Below are 20271 nucleotides of genomic sequence, written 5' to 3'. Positions count from 1 at the left end.
CTGCAAGTACAGGATCAATAACATTGACTTTACAGTTGAAATAATATAATTGATTTCCGTTTAATATTAATTTCTTAAGGTTTGGATGACGCATCTCTGAAGGCCTCCTACATGTCCCGGTATACATGTATTATTTGAAAATAGGGGGGAGACATACATGCAAATATACCTTGCATGCATTCTAAGATGCCAAAAGTAATTGCACCATGTCCTGAAGGTGAAATTTAACAAAGAAATTCCTGAAGAATTTAATTAGAAAGCACCAAGTTTTTTTTTCAGACAAGTCTCACAATTTGTTCACAAAAATCACTGAAAAGCATTTAGGACACAGAGACAAATTAGCAACAAGTTTCACCGAAATACGTTGCAGACTCGTCCAAAAGCTTAGACATTTGAATATTTCCATGGATAAAAGCTTGCTTGTGGTTACGTAAACATGCATTTTATAAACAGCACACTGTGACGAAAATCGATTTGGTTATATGGAAAGATAGAAACACAAGAGATATTGCGTGGAAACGGTTTGTGACAGGTACTGTAATTGAAACGAGTGGTTAGCCCATTGTTGAAGAAATCTCAGTTTTCTTGAACCGGTAGAAAAAATGATCCGAGTAAAACAAATTCAATAAAATAAGGAATGAAAAGCCATCCTGAATCTTTGTAACTGATTACGCCTTCATGGATTATCTCGTAACTCGTAATTATTCTCCGACACAAACTCACATCTGCAACTGCAACATCCTTACACCGTTACAGAGAACGTTACCATTCCGACAGTAACCTTTACATCAGTAGTCATGGCAACAATATTCGAAATGACTAAAAGTGCTTCCCTTTGTGTTTTTCCGTGGGCAGATGAATTCCTACATCCAAACTGATAATAAATAGCACTGATGCATAACAACATAGCAGATGGTTGTCCCCTGGAAAACCAATCCAATGATATTTCCAGGAGCTTTACCGCATAGTACCACGTGTCCCACGGCTCTTTATTCGGTATTTTTTATTCATTAGATAACGTTTTATGAAAAAAAATACGTGTAGTTTATGTATAATTGACAAACCATTTGAGTGTGCGCCATGAACTACACGCATAATTTCTTTCTTCGTCATTCGACCGAATCGAGCGGGAAAAAGTGTAATATTGGGGCTGGTAATTTCAGGTTACACAAGAGCTTTACGTCTCTGATAACCGTCATATCTATATAGGATCCGAATCAACTTACCAGTTGATGCACAATATGGAAGGAGTCTTTGGTTCTCTAGTTTATTTTCAACCAGCAGAATACATCGTCTGTGGGGTGATACTTCGGGCGTCTGTAGCCATTGGTGTTTACTACGGAGTAAAAGGAGGTGGCCAGCGTACCTCTTCTTCATACGTTCTGGCTGATCGCAGCATGACAGCAGCCCCGGTCACATTTTCTCTTACTGCTAGTTTGTTCTCTGCAATTGCTGTGCAGGGCATCCCAGCTGATGCGTACTTCCATGGTCCAATGCTATTTTGGATTAGCATTCCTTTTGCCTACGGTGGAACTCTTTGTGTGGTATTTTTCATGCCGATGTTTTCTAGGCTTGGTGCGCAATCTGCTTATGAGGTAAAGCACTGAAAAGGAAATATCTTTTTTAATGTCAATTTTACTGTATTGTGCTTTAAATCTCATTTATGACAAGCACAAGGTTGGAGTCCAAGGATTTTTGATGCACAAAAAATCTCGTTTTAGCTTTTTAAAAATCGCTGAAATAAAGACTAACTACAAAATGCAGTAGGGTTCCATTACATTTTTTCCATATAAATCCAGAAATCTTCTTTTCTGTAATAACAGTTTATTATGATTTAGGAACAGTACCTTGAACTTCGTTTCAACTATGCAGTTAAGATGTGTGGAGTGTTGTCTTTTCTGCTTTTTGCGGTAAGCTGTATTCATGTTATGCCTGTTAAAACGGTCCGGTTGCAGTATTCTGGATAAATAACTAATAATAACTGAACAAGTCGAATTTCCAATTTCTAGTTTAAAACCCGCTAAAATTGAGTGTTCAGAAGTTTATTTTTTATATCACGACACCAGTACAGCTGTTGTTACCTTTACCATCAACACAATTTGAATTACCACTTCTCTAACTTTTTTACCTTTCATCAGCAAGTTTTAATTTTTATTTGCTGTCTTAATGAGTTTCCCATTATTTCTTTCAGGTGCTGTACACTGGTGTGGTCACGTACTTAGCCAGTGTTGCTGCTAACACAGGTATACGTGTATACTTATAAGGATCCTGAAAAATCTCAGATTCACATGTAACTCCAAGCTTGAAAAACAGAAAGTTTGTTCACTGATGACAGCAAGAAGTACACCTGCCCTAGTATTGTACCTACCTTGATTGTTAATAAAATGACAGGTCACTAGAGCATTACTCTCCTGTTTAACTGGTAAGCTACATGTATAGCTCCACATGGGGGAAATTTATATACTCTTCTATCTTTGAACTTTACAGTGACTGGAATCCGTGTCGAGGTCGCCATAGTTAGCCTGTGTGTCGTGTGTGCTGTCTACACAGTTATTGTAAGTACATATTCCCCAACAGAGTGTATTAATTATCTTCCAATTCTCAAGCACATCAACAGGTGTTAACTGAGATGTACGACGTATTCATACATTCGAATTCATGCAAGATTGGACATAAATAACTAACACGTTATATGTTAATACAAGATAGCATGGTTACAATATTTAGCTTCTTGAATCAGCAGGAAAAGTTAGTCATTTTGACTAATAAAAAGTTAGTGCAGCTCTATGTCTAAAATGACCAATTTAAATCAGTCAGACAGGCCAAGGACTAATTTAAATTAGAGAGACGGGCCAAGGACTAATTTAAATTAGTTAGACAGGCCAATGACTAACATATATTCGTCAAAGATAAGTCAAATTTAATATTAGTCAAATTTGACGGAAGTCAGTCACTGTTGACTAAGTATTAGTCCTGTCTTCATTTAATACGTTATCAAGACCTGACTCACCTATGTTAGTCGTTTTGAGCAATATCTGGATATTATTGGTTAAGGCACTTTACTACGTGCATCGCATCATTAGATGCAAAATACAGTTTAAATTAATCACAGAGAAAATGTTCCGTTTCAGAGGCAAATGAAACTGCATATCTATAGTGATACTTCGGTTGCGCAAAGAATCCCAAGTATTGTTGGTCAGGTCAAGAGCGTAACTTGATGACAAAGCAACTTTTTGAGATACCTGCAAATACGTTCAAAGTGGAAACAATTGAACCATATTGCTGATTCACTTTGTCGAACTGAAGCCAAAATAACATAGACTTTAAAATATTAGACAACAGGGCAAAGGTTTCAATGGGTACCCTACAGATATAAATAACTAATAAATTGGTTACGGTGCTTTTTCTTTTATATGCCTGTAAACAATCAACCCCATTTGACTTGCACATTGTGAATTATGAATGTTTACTCGGTTCGATATAGTTCTGTGAGATATCCGTTGCAAACAAACTCCATGTACTAGTTTGCAGTCGTTACCCCCATTTTATGACATTTTAAAAATATTCAGTTTGCACAAGTGCACTATGTACTCTACTAATTGCAACACTGAGATAAAACACTCCCCTAATTCCAATATGGCTATCTCATATAGTTCAGATTCCTCCAAGGTCACTTGCCTACGATACCCCGCCCTCTAGTCGAATGTTCGTCTACCAAATGTTGCTTCCTCCACTGGGAAGCAAGGAGGAATCTGATACCGTTGTTCAACTTTTCCGACACCTGCTGTTTTCTACTCCAGCGAGATTTTCAGGAGCTATCCCGCAGAGTACCACTTGACCTATGGCTTATCGATTGCTAACTTTTTCATGATACATAATTTATGTGCGGCTCATGCTAGAGCATTTTGAATGTGCGTCATAAACTACACGCACGGTTCCAATTATTTCTGAACATGGCACGTCAAAGACGATTTCGGCAAATTCGACAAATACGGATTCAGCGTTGAGGCTTGTAATTTCAAGCTGGTCAAGAACTTTACTTCTCTGACAACAGTCACGTCAATAGGATCCGAATCTGTTTACCAGTCAATACACAACATGGATGAAGTCTTTGGTTCTCGTTCCTACTTTCAACCAGCAGACTACATTGTCTGTGGGATAATGCTTCTAGCTTCCATAGCTATTGGTGTTTACTACGGGCTAAAGGGAGGCGGGCAGCGCACCTCTTCTGCATACATTCTAGCCGATCGGAGTATGACTTTAGTACCGATCACACTCTCTCTCCTTGCAAGTTTCTTCTCTGGAATCTCCCTACAAGGCTACCCAGCTGATGTATATTACCATGGTCCCACAGTCTTCTGGATGCTTATTCCATTCGCCCTTGGGATTGTTCTCAACCTGATCTTCTATCTTCCAATGTATTACAGACTTGGAATGGCTTCTGCCTATGAGGTGGGCGTATAAAAATAGTCTTTCTGGAGTGTAACGTTCATTGTCAATGCTGTGGTTTTAGTGACTGTTGGGTGGCAAAATGTTCACGATATATTTGGGGGAAGGGGGATGTCTACATTCAAAAAACCTTTTTAGTTTAAAATACTGCAGTATTAGTGCCGGTAAACTTTAAAACAACGAAACGTATAGACCATAGTTATACAAAGGTATTTATGTAAAGATAAGATATAGGCCTATATGCTTCTTGTTTGTCCAAAACAGTACCTGGAATTACGGTTCAGCAAAACTGCCAAGAATTGTGGAATGATGTCCTTCCTGTGTTTCACCGTAAGTAATTTTATGTTTTCAATTTTTTTTCAAGTCTGGAAGCAATTTTATGCTTATTACACTGAACATGCACCAGTCACTCTGTACTTTTCTTTACTTTGTTGTAGTCTCGTTAGTTTGTTTGGTGCTTTTAACATCCCTGTGATGATGTAACGTGCTTTTGTTGGAAGTTACTTTATTTTGTTCTTAGTATCTACATGTAGTAAAAATCAAGTATAATTACACATCAATCCAAGCAGGTGCTCTACTCTGGTGTAGTCACCTATACAGCATGCGTGGCTGCCACCGCAGGTGCGTGGTACTTATTTTTACTTTTGCCATGAAATTTTAGTATCATAGTTTTGGTGAAAAAAACTTCATCTTAAAAAAAAAACAAGAGGCGTATTTAAAACAAAAATATGTCATGGTATATTTTCTAACAATCACTAATGTTCTATTTAATTACTGCAGTAACTGGAATCAACCTCATAGCTGCCGTTGTCGGTCTCTGTGTAATCTGCGGTGTCTACACTGTTATTGTAAGCAATCAATGATGACTTTTGTCGCTTTAAACATCACAAATTTGACAAAAATAAAAATATTAAATATTTGCGACAGAGCAACCAATTATCTCTGTTGTGAAAGGGCACACTGATGCCAAATCACTTAAAACATGTTTAAATCTACGGTGAATACCTATCGTTTTGTTCTGAACGTTGAGCTACAAAGCCCCCCCCCCGTATGTATTCAGTAGCAATGAAGAGAAGAAAAGTACAAAACGTCATTTGATGGAAGGTTAGCGTACGAAGCAAGATATCGGACAAAGAGCGCCCCTCACCTTTGTGTTGGTCATTGTTTGATTGGAATCTCAGGAATACTTTTCAGACATCTAGGGGGATGTGTTAGGTAACGATGCTCTAGGGTGTGTATTGAGATCGGATATGTATACCCCTCCGTCCCATATCTTTGCTGGGCAGGGATGTAAGTGTACATAAGATGTTCATCTGTATCGTGAACCACCTCCAGCTTTCAGCAATCCTATCCCTAAAACTGTGGCATTCCCCCGTAGCTCCTAGAATACAGCACCACTCCACCACCCCTACCCTCTTTTTGAATTGCCGCGGCTGGTCGTCTTTTTGTTTGTTGTTTTTTAATTTTGGGTTTTTTTAGTCATACTTCATCCCCCTGTCCCCTACAGATTTACTCCGCAGATTTTGACAGATTGTTTATAAAAAAGAGGAACTACATGGCAATTTACAGGTGTTTACTGTTGATTTTCATTCATTTGTGTCTTTGTAGGGAGGAATAAAGGCTGTTTTGTGGACAGACAGTCTCCAAATGATCCTTATGGTCTTAACAGCTGTAGCTGTTATCATTAAATGTTCAATGGAACTTGGCTTTCAGTCTATCTGGCAGGTAGCTTCGGAAGGATCCAGGACCAACTTTCTCCAGTAAGATTTCAGAGTTCTATGGAAATAAGTGCATATCAAGCGGTTGATTCGAAGAGACAAAATGAGGAAACATGTTTAACTTTGTCACATACATGGCTGAAATTGGCTCTGGGAAAATGAAGTAACCTGGTTGTATCTCATAAAAAAAGAAAACAAAATTTAGCAATCCATGGATGTACCCCTTAGCTTTCTGGTAACATTTTGAAGCATTAGTTGCATATTTTAGGGATTAACCAAAATAATTGGTAATGGAATGAATTTAACATTTCTCGTTTTTCAGCTTCAACTCAGATTTCACAGATTTTTACAACGGTTGGAGTTTCATCTGCCAGACAACATTTATGGGCGTTTTTATAACCAATCAGTACATGGTACAACGACTTGTAGTCTGCAAGTCCGAGACAGTGGCAAGAGCGTAAGTCTCACAAAAGAAATGGTTGCCTACGAATTGTTTTTATAACTTGTCATTTTACTGCAGCTGGTTTCCAACTACACGTATACCTTAGAAAACATCACCTTAGAATACTACATCTATATAATCATTTTCTCCATTCGGATTGGTGTACGCTTTGGGTTTCCCTACAGATCCGTTATCTGCTACGTAGTTGGATTCATGACCTTCGAAATTCTACTATTCTTCATGGGGATCAGCATTTATGCGTACTATGAGGGATGTGATCCTACAACTATTGGATATACAACTAAAAACGATCAGGTAAGTGGGTACAGGTGGTGCTTGTTGGAAATAATGGGATGACATGTACAGTTTAGGATTGTGTTTCATTATGGTGTACTCACACCTACCTGTTTTACATACAAAGTATGGACATTCCTTCGTTCTTCTGCGGTTAAAACCTCTGAACGCTGGGATTTTTGCCAGTGACTGCTGGACTGCAGTATGCCCAGTATGCAAAGCCTTGTTTAGCAGCAGGCCCACATTGAAATCGCAGGCGCATGATGAATAGACGGTACAATACGTGTACCAGTATATGCACTAATCCTCACAAAGAACCGCGGCTGTAGCCGTCTCCCAGTGTGACGGGGTTAAGGAAACTTGATGAAAATGCTCCTTTTTCTAAAACTAGGATAACTATAGTTCGAGCTGGATTTTGGGATAATGATTTCCTTCTATATGCTAACCTGACTCTATAGATTGTACCGTACTTCATTATTGACGTCTTTTCTGATTTACCTGGCGTTCCCGGCTTACTTCTAACAGGACTGTTTGGAGCGGCCTTGAGGTAAGCTGCAATATTTCGAGCTTTCAATTACATATCACATTCAATTACATATCACAATGACGGATAAACGCTTATGACTGTGACATCATTGGGGGGTAGGTATGCACATCACACGTGTGACTAAATGATTCTACCTTAAAACTATGAAAACGAATAAATAATTATCGGACTTCGTGTTACAGTACACTTTCGTCAGTCTTCAACGCAACCGCTACCCTTGTGGGTGAACATTTCGTCAAGCCATACTGGAAAGGTCTCCAGGATAACAGTTACACTGTTATTCTCAAATTAATCGGTAAGTTTATCATCTGGAACGTTATCCACAAGGCTCCAGCCTCTTTCTCAACGGAACCCGCTCAACAATTCTGCCACACTCTTACTAGTTTGCCACAGTTGTTCTGTATTTTCCCAAGTTTTCTGAGCAAGAACTTAGTGCGAATCGCAACTTGTTCTGTTATCGTAAACTTCCATGGATTCAAGCCTTCTTAACAGAGAACAATTAGCCAGCCCAAGAGAGGAGTTAGTGATAGTATTAAGAAAAATTCTGTGTGCAATCTCCTTTGTTGTTTTTTTTATAGTCGTTTTCGCCTCTGCCGCAGCTCTTGGAATGGCATTCATTATTCCCAACATCGGCGATGCAGTTCCGGTACATTTCTCTTTAGTTGTTTTTTTTTTGGGGGGGGGGGGTGGGTCAGGGTAGTAATTGTGTCATGCATAACGCAAAAGATGTCGCCTTGATGTTACAAGGATACAGTGCGACCCGTCTGTATAGGTAAAACCACGCCCCTTTTCCCCTGTTTTCTGGCCTCTCGACCAATCAGAAGACTGGGTTTTGCATAACATGAGGAGTTCCCCCGTACCATTTGTAGTAGGGCTGATTGTATGTTGGAGGGATGTTTTGCACAATATAAAATATAATGTATATAATATTAATTGTAATATGTATGTATATATGCTGTGTCGGCGGACTATTAGGATAATGATCATATTGTGTCTGCTGGAAGTGAGAGTTGGTCTGATCTTTGGACACAAAAGGAGAGAGGGCGCCCACATGCTAACGGTTTTGCGTTCGGCTACCGAGATCTGATCGTTACAGGAAGAACACTCTGTTGTCCCTGGCTAAATTTCTTAATTCTCTGAACCCTTTGAACTAGAGTGTTTTACGCCCCGTTACCCTGTACATGTACATGTAATACTATATGGTTTTGGCTCTGGCTGATTTTTAAAAAAATCTTTTGAATTGGTGTTTTACGTCGGTTACCCTGTACATGTATACGGTTTTGCAAATTTAATCAAAGCGGAGCGTTAATACTGTTCTTTATTGTGGAACCTCAATGTAAAATACATCATTATATAAAAATTGAGAATTCTTGGGGGGGGGGCAGCATGACGTCAGTTGGGGATTTTTAACGCGTAGCAAAGTAAATTTATTCGTCGTGCTGTGGAATATTGTGCAGACGTTCCCGGCCAGTATCTGACCCAAGAATTATATCTTGTGCCATACATTTTACCCTACACCTCATTGCTATGGTTTGGGTTCAACCATTTACTACTTGAGTCAACACAGGGTTCTAGTCACGCCGCACACAATGAGAATTAACGTAATTATAATTACCGCTAATTAGGTCATTAGGGAGACATTCCCATAAGAACGACGTGCACAAAATTTTTCCAACTTTACTGTCCCATAATTCAATATTCCCTAATCTGATCTGAACCAAACTTTGTATGATTTCATTTTAGGCCCTAAACTATCATCTCTCAAAATATGGACGGTAAAACTCGACCTCCCTCTGGTAGTTTGAAAATAGGGAGACACTGAAATGTTTCCCTAAAAGCCAGTGTCTCCCTAATGCTGAAAAACTTACCACAAAATGTGTCCAAAATGACATATTTGTAAATATTAATCAATTCTTCACATTTTATCTATGTGCAGTAGCATGTACTTATCCAAGGTACAGTGTAATAAGAGTAAAGTATACATAAATGTTATTATATATACATTATATTTATATTGTACAAAACATCCCTCTAACATATAAACAGCCCTACTATAAATTGTACAGGCCACCTTATTTTATGCATATGAGGTGTTACGTTTCAAAACCCAGTCTTCTGATTGGTAGAGAGGCCAGAAAACAGGGGGGAAAAGTGGCGCGGTTTTACCTACACAGACGGGTTGCACTACTCACTGCAATGCATGTTACTTTATTTCATACCAACAAGCGACGACTGAACCTTACAAAATTACAATTATTGTAATAATATCAAAAAACGTCATTAATTGCAGGAAAATGTTATCAATCATGTTTAAGTAAATAAAAGAAAGGACTAAATACTAAAGCACCGATCACATTCCTATCTGCAAGTTGATTCTAATTTTTTTATGTTCTTTTTATTGTTCTTTTGATGTATTTTAGGTAATATTAACGTTTACAGGTTGCACCATGGCTGGTTCACTTTCCATGTATCTTATTGGAGCGTTCCTCCCTTTCTGTGGTTCAAAGGTATATACATGTAGGTTAATTAGTCAGATTGTAATATGTAAATACTGAACTGGAAGTAACTTCAAACAAACGCATACTAGAACAAAATAATCTTCTCTCGCGTTTGCGCATGATTGTGTCCTTGTTTTGACAACACGTTTAATATAACATAAATATAGTCAGAAGAATACTAATAAGTTGGTAATATTGCATGGAGGAAAATCTAATGAAATTTAAATTTAAAATTCGTTGTTAATATCACCTCTCTTTATACTTCAAAGAGAGGTGAATTCAAATGTTTACATCCAAATCAATTCGGTGACGCCTAAATTGTAAATCCAAGATAGTAACAAATACTTTTTCTTTCAACATAATAAACATATAAATGGCAAAAAGGTTATCAGAATACTCTGATCTATTTATAATTGGGGATACTTTCAATGCCATTTCACATTCTTTATTGTTGAGTAAGACAATATGCATTAATCTCTTTGAACTGATTTAATGCAGAGTGTAGTCACTGGCTACATGGTTGGTTTGGTCGTCGCTGTGACAATGTCTGTGGGTTGCATTGTCTACCAAGTCCCTCACGACAACTTGCCGTTATCAGCCGACTGGTGTCTGAATGAGACCTACACGAGTATCAACGAAACTATGGCAACACCCACATCTTTGACAACTCAGTTACTGTCAGTGACACTCTCCAATGTTACTGACAGTGAAATAGGCAGGTTGGTTATAAATGTGACAGGAAAATCATTCAAGACTCCAGCACTATCAGCTCCGAGTGGAACAAAAGAGTTTGACGTGGGACACGTACCACGCTGAGCACGCGTGAGGAATTTGTTCCTTAGTGTACGGTACCTGTGTACATGCAGAACGCGTGCAAGAACCCACTGGAAAACGTACCGTATAGTCTACATTTGTCTTTCTTTTACCGCTTGGGGGTGCACCACAACTCGAGGCGAATAGATTGAACAGTATAGAATGGCTTAATATGATGCTATTTGGCGAAGACAAAGACTGAGATTAGAGCAGAGTTGGAGAGTTTGGAGAAAGGGATTCTGAAAGGGCTGAAAATGACATAATTCGATATGAATTAGCTACTCTCTAGTCCTTCCTGAACAAGCCAATTTCTCTAGACTTTTTTAATTACATGCACATAATTGGAAAAAAGCAAGACTGTCAAGGGGGGTGTAAATTTAAAGTATGAAACCATTTTTTTCCACAGATCTGAGGTTCCAGTTATATTTACCCTGGCTACGAATTGGTTGGGGGTTTTAACAACTTTAACGACAGTTGTGGTGACATTATTAGCTACACTGGTCACGGGTAAGTCAAGGAATTATTTTACTTGAATAAAGTCTGCTTAACCCTAACCCTCCTGAATCCTTCACCTGTTGGAGGATTGAGGAGGGTTAGGGTTAAATAACACCTGTAGCTAAGAAACTAAGAAAAAGCACCACCTGGAATTAAAACACATTCAATTTGACAAACTAATTCATATCAAAGAATTCAGTTTTAAAACAAGACTTTTTGTTTAATAAACCTGGGAAACTTATACTATAGTGAAATATCTCATCACCTGTTAGGGAAAAATGACACATCTAACATGGATCCGCGTTTGGTGTTTTGGAAAATCAAGACTTCTTTTGTCTCAAGTGACGAACAAAAGGTAAGGAACAAATATTTCCCCCACATTTCACATTGCCTGATTGATTTAGTGCCTTGTCAAAGTGCATCTTACAATATTACTGAAACCAATGTATGAACAAGTATAATGTCGTGGTTCTCAATTTTATAACTTGCTGTGAGGAAAATATACTGTGTGTACAGATTCTTCATAATATCTACACTGAATAATATCAAAAGCGCAGGTCAGACGATGTTGCCTACTGCCAAACAGAAAATTTGCCCTGTGTATTATCCACTGTCTCGGTAATGCTTCTTTCTGAGTCTCGAGATTGTGGCAATCTCTCCCTCAATACCCTTCACCTACTTCACTACTTTACTGGCAAATCAATGGAATCATTTGCATTCATGTACTCCACGCTGTGCATTGAAAGTTAAAAGACCTAGTATCAAAAACTTCCCCTCCCCCATTTCTTGGGGAATTGTTTCTTTCTTTTTCAGATTTGTAAGAAAGGGTATTCCTCCGTTCCAGATAATGATTATAAAGAGCTCAACAACAGTAAAAAAAAAATTGGCTTCAAGTACGAACCGATCTCCCCGGAGAGCAACCCTGTAGTCGAGTTGGTTACTTCGATTTGAAGCATTCCAATTTGAAGAGTGGAATTATGCCCTTCAATTTTCATGAGTTTGTTTGATGCGTGTGCGAAAAAGAATTCTGTATCATTATGTGGCATTTTGTATCATTAATAAAATGTAAAGAGATGAAATGCATTCATACGGCGATTCACAAGAGTCCATCTCCAAGAGTTTGCAACGCGTTGGCCAATCACAGCGTGCGAAATCTTTCGACCCTTTTCAAACGTGCATTGGGTCGACAGATTTCGCGCTCAACCGTGCCCATGCACGCACCAAGCGCACGCGCAAAGACCAAAGATTCAAATAGATATCGGTCGTGTGCTCAGCGCGTCCTGCACGCACACCGTGCCCAAGGACTGTTTTCGGTTTTCGCTATGTAAAAGTACGCCCTCTCTTGTTTCAGCTGGGAGCGGATTTGTTAAATAGTTTTTGTCTAGATATTCATTCCAGGGTAGTTTTCTTCTGCAGCGTAAAAATAATATGCTTACAAATTTCGTGAGTAATGATACCATTTTGAATATCATTTGAGTTCATTTGGGTCTCTATAAGGTAATAGCTGATCGTAAAAAATGGCCACCTGATTATTATAAAACAGTTAATTACTTGAGTAGTGATAGATATCTTGGAAAAAAATATACACAGAGAGAAAGAGCATATCATTACAGCTAGGTATGAAATGGAATTTGATTACACTATTACTACTGAAAGCATTGAGCATAAATATTTACAAAGTTCACCAGATTACGTTTTCGTCAGTTTAAAAAGCTTCAATGATGAAATGATCGGGTGAACTACGGCTGAACGTTACGAACCATTTATGCCACTGTTGTGTCAATCTTGTACATTCTTTACTAATATACAAACTGAACATTTGAAAATGCTTTTTATCAGTTACGCTTTTCTTTATCATTAATTGAGATATACTTATTACATTACATGTAATTATTATCGTTTCACATTTTAGGGATAGATATCTCTGATTATAAATTCTGTTAAAACGTATTTGTACTTACAGGCTAACAATGTGAGTGGAATGTTTAGTATATTTTTTGAGTGTTTACTCTTTTCTTCTACACGCTTATTAGGACAATGTTTTAAGTCAAATCAGCTTGACACTTTGTATAAAAAGTAGATTCGTGAAGCATTGGTCCTGTGGTGACGTCATGAAAACGTCCTTCTCTAAGTTTTTGTAGAGTTTTTACATTTTAAATCTCATAGCTTTTGTATACGTTTTTACGCGGCACGTTATATACCACATGCATGTACGACAATTCCATTTTCCTTAAAATCTTTGAGATGCAGAAAATGCTGAGTTCTGTTGTCAAACAGACGTCTATTCTAATGCTCATTTCAATAATTGATGTATCGTGTATATATTCACATATATTGTAACATTTTCTTACTCCGTTTCTATCATTTTGTATTCAATCATTCATAAATGTACCATTACACTTTACTAAGATACTGGTGTAAAATTTTGCGTTTGAAGTGATTGGATGGAAGAAAATATGGTAGATAGATTTAAATCGAAACTAAAGGATTTCAAATAAAAGAGACCAACGTTCGAAGGTATAAACCTCCAGGCTAAAGTTGAGCTCCGAGGAGTCCCGTTTTCTGAAAAAAAGGACCTTCATTAACTTCCTATCCCGACTTTCCTTGCCACACATTAGTGATTTTCTTTTTTAATTAAAACTCGATCAGCTAAATTTAAACCATTGACACGCTCAACCCTGCGTGTTGACGAAACCACAAGGATTTAAACAAGATATCTTACAATTGCAGCTTTAAAGCTCAACGGTGACAACTAAAGGCACTTTTCATGCGCGTCAACACTTACACCAAGCGATGGGTATCCGTCAAAATCACTCCCGGGGCGATTTGACGGTGGAAGGCAACACACACGTGTTATGTTACTGGAGTCGATTTTGTGTCTATGAGAGTAAAACGCATGAACGCGCAATGAAATCACAATGCAAAAGTAAGATTTAAATTCCCCTTCTTCCTACATGGTGGAAAAGATATGAGAAATGGGTTTGTGGTTACGATTCGGCCAGTGTGCTCTGGCCGGCCTCGGGAGATTGTGCCGGACAAAACTTGTTATAAAGGTAATCCGGACGCAGTGGAGTGTGGAACAGAATTCGCGGCTTGAGTGACTGAGTGTGTGCGCTGTTGCGGAAAGGTGTTGGATCCTGGAATTAGCGGGAAACCTTGGGTTCGGGTCTAGGGGACCCTTATGCCGGGGGGGGGAGGGGGTGGTTTCGGGTAGAGAAGACCCTAACGCCTGAGATGGGGGGCATGGGTTTTGGGTATAAGGGACCCTACTGCCCAGGAGAGGGTGTCCCGCTAATTCCAGGATCCAACACCTTTCCGCAACAGCGCACACACTGAGTCACTCAAGCCGCTCCACTGCTTTTGGATTACCTTTATAACCAGCTATCCACTCCAGTCCGGGACACTCTTTTGAGGACGGCCAGAGCACACTGGCCGAAACGTCGGAATAACACTCACCAGTTCTTTTAAGAACCGCACCTCGCCCAAAAGAGATTGATTCCATGGTGTACCTGCAAACCCATTTCTCACAATGCAAACCCTGCACTGTTAATCAAACAACTTTGGCTGGTCCTTGTCTGGTTTTAAGATGTTAAATAAACATGGCAGTTGTGCGGTGTAGTTCAATTCAATTATATCATTAGGTCTACAGTAGGCGGTTCAACTTACGATTAGGAGCTTCTTGACGTGAATGTTTTTGTCTTCAAGCTACAATTTATTCCGTTCGTTAACATAAACGCACTCCAGATTCACATCTCTGCTTCATGCCAGCAGATACTCTGGTCACTAATGGTCCGCATGAAGTCATAAAAGCTTGCAAACATGGCGCTCTTCATAATAGCGCTCAAAACAATGGCACATTCCAGTAGACACACACAACGGAACGCACATGCCTTTCTTTCGTCACGCGTCCCAAGCGACAATGATCAAACTGTGGTGGCGCCACACTATATAGCTCATTCCTTCACTTGCGCGCGTGCTTTTGGAAAATCACGACACCCTATCCGCCCCGAGTTGAAGTGAACCTCCAAGCGGCAAAAGAACGATTGATGGCATTAATACAAGTTTTCAAAGTGGGTTCTTGCACGCGTTCTGCGTGTAGTGTACGCAAAGCCACACATTCTGGAATAAATTTGTTTCGCCTACTCAGCGTGTATTAAAGGTTTTTATTGACAGGAGGCACCTGCCTCATTACGTCCTTACTGAACACCTGTTCTTTAGTAACCGGTCCTTCCTGGACTGGAATTATTGTCTCTTTGTGAAATCTGTAAGTCCGCATATGCAGCAAGGTATGAGATGGAAGAGAACCCCCCCTGCTTTTGTTGGTCATTGTCTCGCAGGAATCTGGGGAATTCCTTTCAGACATCTTGGGGGATGTGTTAAGTAACAGTAGTCTGGAATGTGTATAGGGATTGGACATGTTGGGAGGGTACCTCTCGGTCTCATTTCTTGCTGGGTATATAAGTCCGCCATGGGCTAGGTTAGAAGCACAAGTATACAGGTTAGGAAACCTAGGCATAAACATGTCAGGATTTGTGTTGGCAGATCCGACGATGCTTTGTGACTTTTTGTACCTATTTTGCCATTAACGTACACCTGTCGTTTCTGCAAATCAAGATAAAAAGTGATGAATTACAGACAATAGCATAATCAAAAGTATCTGAGCCACAATTTTGTGGTTTGCCTTAATGTAACATATCTGGATCTGGATTTGTGATTCTGATAAAACGGGTATCCGCATCAGATGACCTAAAGACCTGGTGCTGGGTGGGCTATGAAATTACTGAAAATGAACTCTTACTGCGGATTTGAAGGAGTCATACTTATCTATGTCCAGAATATTGTGTGACAAGCTATTCCAGTGAGGGATTGTCCAGGGAGAAAAATCTGTTCGCATAAGGTTGATTTTGCTGCTATTTGTATAAATGATAAGCAATGGTGTCGCCTGGTGCTTCTAGAGGGTTTACACAGGTGATCTTCCCACTTTATCTCAACTAAGTTGTGGCTAATTCGATACATCAGAGATAATTTAACGACCGTCCGGTTAACTTCAAGGCTTGACCAGTCTAGTCGGTGGAGCATTTTAGTAACACTCGCTTCCCTACAGAATTGCCATTGAAAAACACAGACGGGCAGCAGATCTCTGGATCATGTGAAGACGGTATTTCTCATTCTTTGTTGTTGGATACCAAGCAGCAGAACCATACATGAGTTTAGGCAGAATCAATGATTTGTATAACTGTGATTTTACACCAACTGGACAGGTTTTGAAGTTTCTCCTGATAACGCCCATTGTCTTCATAAATTTACTGGTAACATCCAAAATGTGATTTTCCCATTTTAGATTATTACTACATTTTATTCTCAGGTACGAGTTACAATCAGTGGTCTGGAGTTGATCTCCACACAAAATGTAAGGAGACATTTTTGGAGGTCCCTTTTTGTGAAGTGCATGACGAAACATTTGCTGGTAGTGAAAGCCATTTGCCAGTCAGATCCCCATTTAGTAAGTGCATCTAAGTCAGCTTGTAGGATGGAACAATCCTCCTCAGATCTAATTTCACGATATTTAAATGCATTATCTGCGAACAGCCTAACCGGAGTGCCTTTTGAGATGCATTCTGGGAGGTCGTTTAAGTAGGCCGTTTATATCGGATTGTTTTCCAGTTTGTTTGGTTGGTGTCCTCTTATTTTCCTTTCTAGTGTTTTGGCTGTCAACATATCCCTCGTTAGATGCCCTAGAACGGACGGTCATAGCAATGGCCACGCTACCACCAACCTCAGCATAATCATACTTCAGAGATGTGTTTCCTGGTTAAGCTGGAGTTGAGACTTTCTTGAAAACAGATTCTTCGTCTGGAAGACGTCTTTGTGTGTCCTCGTCAAGAGTTTTGTGCATCTCATCTGGAGTTACAGGGTTTCTGTTGCCCTTATCATCGTTCATTTCACCTGTAAAAAGATTAATAATAGCTGTGAGGTTGATAGATCCTTTGGTATATCCAAACACATATTCCTAACAATGTTTTCCCTTTGGTACATCCAAACACATATTTCTAAAAATGTATTCATTCAGTTCAAAACTTTTCGGCACATGTCCCCCTTGTATTGTAACATACACACTTTGCAATCCTAAACGGCTTAGCTGCAGAGTTCCAACGCTGTAAAATTAATTACAGATTATAATACTTAGATTACTTATTTTGTCTAAGTAAAAAGAAATCATTAGATAGTGCAATTTAACCTAAAGAGAGGCAGACAGCATTCCCAAACAGTCACGGGCAATACGCAATCATAACTTATGAAAATGTTCTATCGGTACCGGTACTGACACAAACAGACGCAGACGGCAAAATTCGACCATGCTTGTTTGATTATATATTTTTCTTTCTTAGCAGCGCGTCAAGTGTGACAGAGCTGCGATCTGAAGGTAGACTTGGAAACTAGAATCAAATTCATAAATGTATACACAAAGTTCGATAAAAACGCTCCAAGGAGACGCCGTAGACATGGGAAGTCACAACATCCTACTGGTCTATCTGAGGTATGGCAGACACAATAGGAGGGCGCCATTTGGTTGGGTAACATCTTCTGTGCTAACTCAACAAAGGCCGAGTTCAGACGGCTTGTTTTCGTATATTAACAAACCGCTCGATGTGTTGTTATATAACGTTTGTGGGTATGGTGTTCTATTCCCGCCAAATTAGCGTCGCGTCGTGCCATCGCCCCGACGGCACGACGCGACGCCACGACGGCAAGACGCGACGCCACGAGGGCACGATACGACGGCACGACGCGCCGGCACGATGCAACATTAACAAGAAATAGCACGACGCGACGGCACGACGCGACGAAATTATCTTAGCATGAACTCAATAAGAAAGGAGGCGACGGCACGACGCGACGGCACAACGTCGTGCCGTCGCCTTTGATCGTACCCTTTGTGCGACCGTGAAAATGTTGAAAACTTTGGACGGCCCCTTCGTTCCCAAGTCCTTGTAAAGACTGTCTACATTGTACATTCGTGTCTTGCATGCTGTTCACTGTCATCAAAATGTCCTCAAAAAGCTTCCATTTCGAATTTTGTCCAAGAAACTTCTCACCGAGCATGGCGGTGAATGCCCGTAACAACACAGTCGACGTAGCTCTCCAAAAATATCACTGGAAGTACAATGTACATCTACAGGGCAACCGACTGCACGTACAGAAGAAATAGAGCGATCTCAGAAGACTGTCCTGTAGACACGTTCATGATTCCAAGGTTCAACCTGAAACAACTCAAGAAAGCGTGTGATTCAGTTCGCAGCAGGTAGCAGTATAGCTCAGCATGGATGCAGGATTCCAACCTTGAATCTGTAATGGGCAAAACCTTCGTGTTTTCCAGAGTACACAGAAACGAAAGTGTTTCTTTTGTAGATTGAAGCATGGCCCAGGCTGGCACGCATATTGTTTGCATACGGAAATTAATCGCGGAACTACGTTGAATAACCATTTTTCGTTATTTTTAGGACTATTTTGTGCGCTTGGCAATATGGAATGTAAAAGGCGTGATTGTCTGAATGGATTTGTAAAATAAATGGACTCTGTGGAGTGAAGAAATTAGGACGTAAAGGGCCAACTGCACATAAATTCTGGTACATGATGACTTAAAGATGCGAAATGAATGAAAACTTTGCCGAGGGTAATGTTATTGCACCCATCTCCCAAATTGAAAAATTTGACGCTCACGTTATAACTCGCAGTTTAAGCAAAGGATTTTCGAGTGTATCACCTATCCCCTGTTTCTGAGATCATAAATGAGCCCAATTGTTGGTCATAGACCAGTTTAAGCCCCTTCCCTAAAAAGTGATTAGGGAAACCACATTTTCTTTGCAAAGGTACAAGCATAATCATAGGTTCTACGAGCCATGACAAACACATTTATCTTTCACTACAGAACTAGTTCTATTTCACACTTCCGTTATTAAAGGTTTCCTTCGTGGCTTTCCTGTGCCAAGGATTTCAACAGATCCAGTTGTTATTTTGAGACATCTTTCCAAACTTTCATAAGAACCATCACAAGTTATGTAAACAGTAGCGCTTGGATACCAGGAACTTTAAGTGAATCTGTTAAAAAATAAACAATAAATATTGCCAAATTTACTGCAATAAAATACGAGATTGTATCAAGTTGCAAAGATTTGCCTACCTGAAGTCGATGTGTTCAAGATTCCGTTGAGTTGACATCACGCAGTTGTTGTCAGCAAAGGTTAGATAAAATATTAGAAGTTTTCGTAAAAGTAGACTACTGCTTCCTTTACGAATAAAAAGAAATCCCTTTAAATATTTTGATCTGTTTTTATTTCAGCTTTTACCGGCAGACCACTATTATATTTCAAACCGTAAATGTTCATCTGCGTACAAGACCGCCGCATTGGGCTGTTCATGTATTTTAGATTTTCAGAAGTGATGGGTCAATTTTTGGCAGGATATTTCTCTTTTAGGTCAGGTAATTTTTCAGTTTCTATAAATTGATATACTAGCAAATAGTTTCCACAGTCCTTTTTCCGAATTTGATTTTTTAAGAAGTAACTGAACGAACCTTTGCAAGTTGTTTTTCCTGTACAAGGGTTCCAGAAGTGCACCATCAGGGGTCAACCTTTAGAGGCCATTACTGAGGTGGCACGACACTCGTGGACGGGGAGTACGCGCATGTTACATGCCTTTTCCACCTATCCGATTCGTAAGTGTGACGTCATTTCAGTTTAAACCACGGCCATTGCGCATGCACTGCACGTAGAGTTGCATGCATTGATAGCCGTTTACACACGGACGTATATAATAAAATCTGGACTCGTAATGCCCTTAATCAGCTTATTGAGTCATTGAATCCACTCGCGGCCATTTTACTGAGCCGAAAACAAAACTTTCCTGGCAATGCCCGCCTATGTTCTTCCTGGCGTCAATAGTGACCTACGCTTTTACATTCGGCTCGGTAAAATGGCCGCTGGTTGGCTTCTTTTTCATACAAAGGAGTTGCAA

At 39.6% G+C, this 20271-nt stretch overlaps 2 protein-coding genes across 4 annotated transcripts; both read left to right on the top strand.

Annotated features, from left to right (window-relative positions):
* Window positions 1-1026: 1026 nt before the first annotated feature.
* On the top strand, window positions 1027-2443 carry LOC147798487 (sodium-coupled monocarboxylate transporter 1-like). The gene is made up of 3 exons (XM_087139828.1): window positions 1027-1595; window positions 1839-1910; window positions 2192-2443. The coding sequence occupies exons 1-3, from the start codon at window positions 1233-1235 to the stop codon at window positions 2261-2263; spliced, it is 507 nt and encodes a 168-aa protein (XP_086995954.1). The 5' UTR covers window positions 1027-1232; the 3' UTR covers window positions 2264-2443.
* Window positions 2186-13793, top strand: LOC110975006 (sodium-coupled monocarboxylate transporter 1-like). 3 transcript variants are annotated; one of them, XM_087139826.1, is made up of 17 exons: window positions 2186-2243; window positions 2488-2555; window positions 4142-4452; window positions 4714-4779; window positions 5016-5070; window positions 5230-5297; window positions 6058-6209; window positions 6490-6624; window positions 6795-6924; window positions 7362-7450; window positions 7633-7745; window positions 8029-8096; window positions 9871-9957; window positions 10447-10667; window positions 11168-11268; window positions 11529-11611; window positions 12070-13793. In XM_087139826.1, the coding sequence occupies exons 3-17, from the start codon at window positions 4162-4164 to the stop codon at window positions 12205-12207; spliced, it is 1797 nt and encodes a 598-aa protein (XP_086995952.1). In that variant the 5' UTR covers window positions 2186-2243; window positions 2488-2555; window positions 4142-4161; the 3' UTR covers window positions 12208-13793. The 3 variants fall into 3 exon arrangements, with proteins under 3 accessions (XP_086995952.1, XP_022082748.1, XP_086995951.1); XM_022227056.2 differs by lacking the exons at window positions 2186-2243; window positions 2488-2555 and having other exon boundaries at window positions 3721-4452; window positions 5019-5070; XM_087139825.1 differs by lacking the exons at window positions 2186-2243; window positions 2488-2555 and having other exon boundaries at window positions 3721-4452.
* The last annotated feature ends 6478 nt before the right edge of the window (window positions 13794-20271 follow it).

This window comes from Acanthaster planci, linkage group LG08 (genome assembly GCF_054643075.1).
Source record: "Acanthaster planci isolate LZ-2023a linkage group LG08, COTS_SCS, whole genome shotgun sequence".
Taxonomy (NCBI): domain Eukaryota; kingdom Metazoa; phylum Echinodermata; class Asteroidea; order Valvatida; family Acanthasteridae; genus Acanthaster; species Acanthaster planci.
The sequence above is the reverse complement of the archived record's forward strand: the minus strand, read 5'-3'. Positions and strand labels throughout refer to the sequence as shown.